Source organism: Micropterus dolomieu, linkage group LG05 (assembly GCF_021292245.1).
Source record: "Micropterus dolomieu isolate WLL.071019.BEF.003 ecotype Adirondacks linkage group LG05, ASM2129224v1, whole genome shotgun sequence".
NCBI classification, from domain to species: Eukaryota; Metazoa; Chordata; class Actinopteri; order Centrarchiformes; family Centrarchidae; genus Micropterus; species Micropterus dolomieu.
This window is the reverse complement of record NC_060154.1, coordinates 26,637,933-26,640,090: the sequence shown is the minus strand read 5'-3', so window position 1 is coordinate 26,640,090 and position 2,158 is coordinate 26,637,933. Positions and strand designations below refer to the sequence as shown.

The following is a 2,158-nucleotide window of genomic DNA, read 5'->3' as shown; positions in this document are numbered from 1 at the left end:
CGTCAGCTAAATGAATAAATGTAAATGCTGGCACGTGTGGCATTACGCACTGTTTTGTTAATGGGCCAGTGACTAGTGTAAAGCACACAGGTAGATTTACAGTGACCACATGGCTGAATTTTGTTGGCAGAGAATAGAGAGTTTGCCACATCGACAGATAGAAACGCTGGGTAATTTTTAGTGTCCATTCAGTTCAATAGTTGAAAATAATTTTCGTTTGCAAACCATAGGACCGGTTCTTTGTTTTCTTGCATTGTTTTATTCCAAAGAGACTATCTATTTTACTGAATTCCATGTCTTGAGTACTATGTAAGCATACAGTGTAAGTTATTGCCTTTGGTAAACAAAAGGATTTAGATTTAGATTTAGATTTAGATTTAGCGGAGAAAATCTGCTTAAATTCCAAGATATGGATGCAAATAGTTGATTCGTATGTTGTACTAGTAGTAGTAGTTCATCTTTTATTCTTCTGGTGGATTGTCACTTAAAGAATGAGCGCTGTAGTTTTTTGCAAACATTACTCAAACAGGTGTAAATAATGCATTTATTGGGGAGTATTTTATGCAGAAGACTGTTATACATTTGGATTACAGCAGCAGGATGGTGAACCAATTTTTCCAAAATGTAAACAAATATAAAATGGATCTCACGTTGTGGCCCACAGTCTAACTCACTGTATTCATGGCAATATTATACTTCCTGTTTCTTGTAAAAGTTGGTCTGTTCACACAAGTGGAGACTTTTAATGTGACATTTTCCAAAAGACTTGATGTTTAAGCTCATACTCATTAGCCAGCATTAAATCAGGTAGCGCCATCGCCTAAGTTTATTAGCTGCAAAGTCAAGTCACTTGCAGCACATGAAGGAGTCAGCAACAAATCCGACACAATTCTATATTAAATCTAATTCGGACAGCGGCCCTTTTTTTAATTTCCAATTTTTGACTCAAGCTAAAAATTGAAGTACAAAAAACATGTCTGTTATAATTATTTTTTGTTGGATTCCCAATTGAATATGAAAAGAACAAATTATACACAGATTCAATACTATCTAAGTCAAATCCCGTTTCTTGAGCATGCTAACTTTTTCCCTATTCAGAGTAAGGATTACATTTTCCTACACTTTTGTTCTGCTGTTTACTACAGGTCAATACACCGTGATGATGGCTCACTTTTACCTGAAGAGGAAGATCGGCTACTTTGTCATCCAGACCTACATGCCTTGCTTCATGACTGTAATCCTGTCACAGGTTTCATTTTGGCTCAACAGGGAGTCTGTGCCAGCACGTACTGTCTTTGGTGAGTTTGGGAACATAACATTAGAAATTACCCAGTGATTTTACACTGTACTGTTACAGCAAGATGACTGGGTCTATGTACCGTTGGAACATGCAGGTGCTGGTCATATAATTAGAATATCATCAAAAAGTTGATTTATTTCAGTAATTCCATTCAAAAAGTGAAACTTGTGTAATGTATACATTCATTCCACATAGACTGATATATTTCAAGTGTTCATTCCTTTTAATTTTCATGATTATAACTGACAACTAATGAAAACCCCAAAATCAGTATCTCAGAAAATTAGAATATTGTGAAAAGGTTCAATATTGAAGACACCTGGTGCCACACTCTAATCAGCTAATTAACTCAAAACACCTGCAAAGGCCTTTAAATGGTCTCTCAGTCTAGTTCTGTAGGCTACACAATCATGAGGAAGACTGCTGACGACCATTGACACCTTGCACAAGGAGGGCCAGACACAAAAGGTCATTGCTAAAGAGTCTGGCTGTTCACAGAGCTCTGTGTCCAAGCACATTAATAGAGAGGCGAAGGGAAGGAAAAGATGTGGTAGAAAAAAGTTTACAAGCAATAGGGATAACCGCACCCTGGAGAGGATTGTGAAACAAAACCCATTCAAAAATGTGGGGGAGATTCACAAAGAGTGGACTGCAGCTGGAGTCAGTGCTTCAAGAACCACCACACACAGACGTATGCAAGACACGGGTTTCAGCTGTCGCATTCCTTTTGTCAAGCCACTCTTGAACAAGACACAGCGTCAGAAGCGTCTCGCCTGGGCTAAAGACAAAAAGGACTGGACTGCTGCTGAGTGGTCCAAAGTTATGTTCTCTGATGAAAGTAAATTTTGCATTTCCTTT

General features: G+C 38.0%; 1 protein-coding gene across 2 annotated transcripts in view; it reads left to right on the top strand.

The window, feature by feature from the left end:
- gabra5 (gamma-aminobutyric acid type A receptor subunit alpha5) overlaps positions 1-2,158 on the top strand; it is a 31,190-nt gene that overhangs the window by 21,760 nt on the left and 7,272 nt on the right. For both annotated transcript variants that reach the window (XM_046049748.1, XM_046049747.1), the window contains exon 8: positions 1,146-1,298. In XM_046049748.1, coding sequence (XP_045905704.1) covers positions 1,146-1,298 — 153 coding nt within the window. The remainder of the gene's footprint in view (positions 1-1,145; positions 1,299-2,158) is intronic.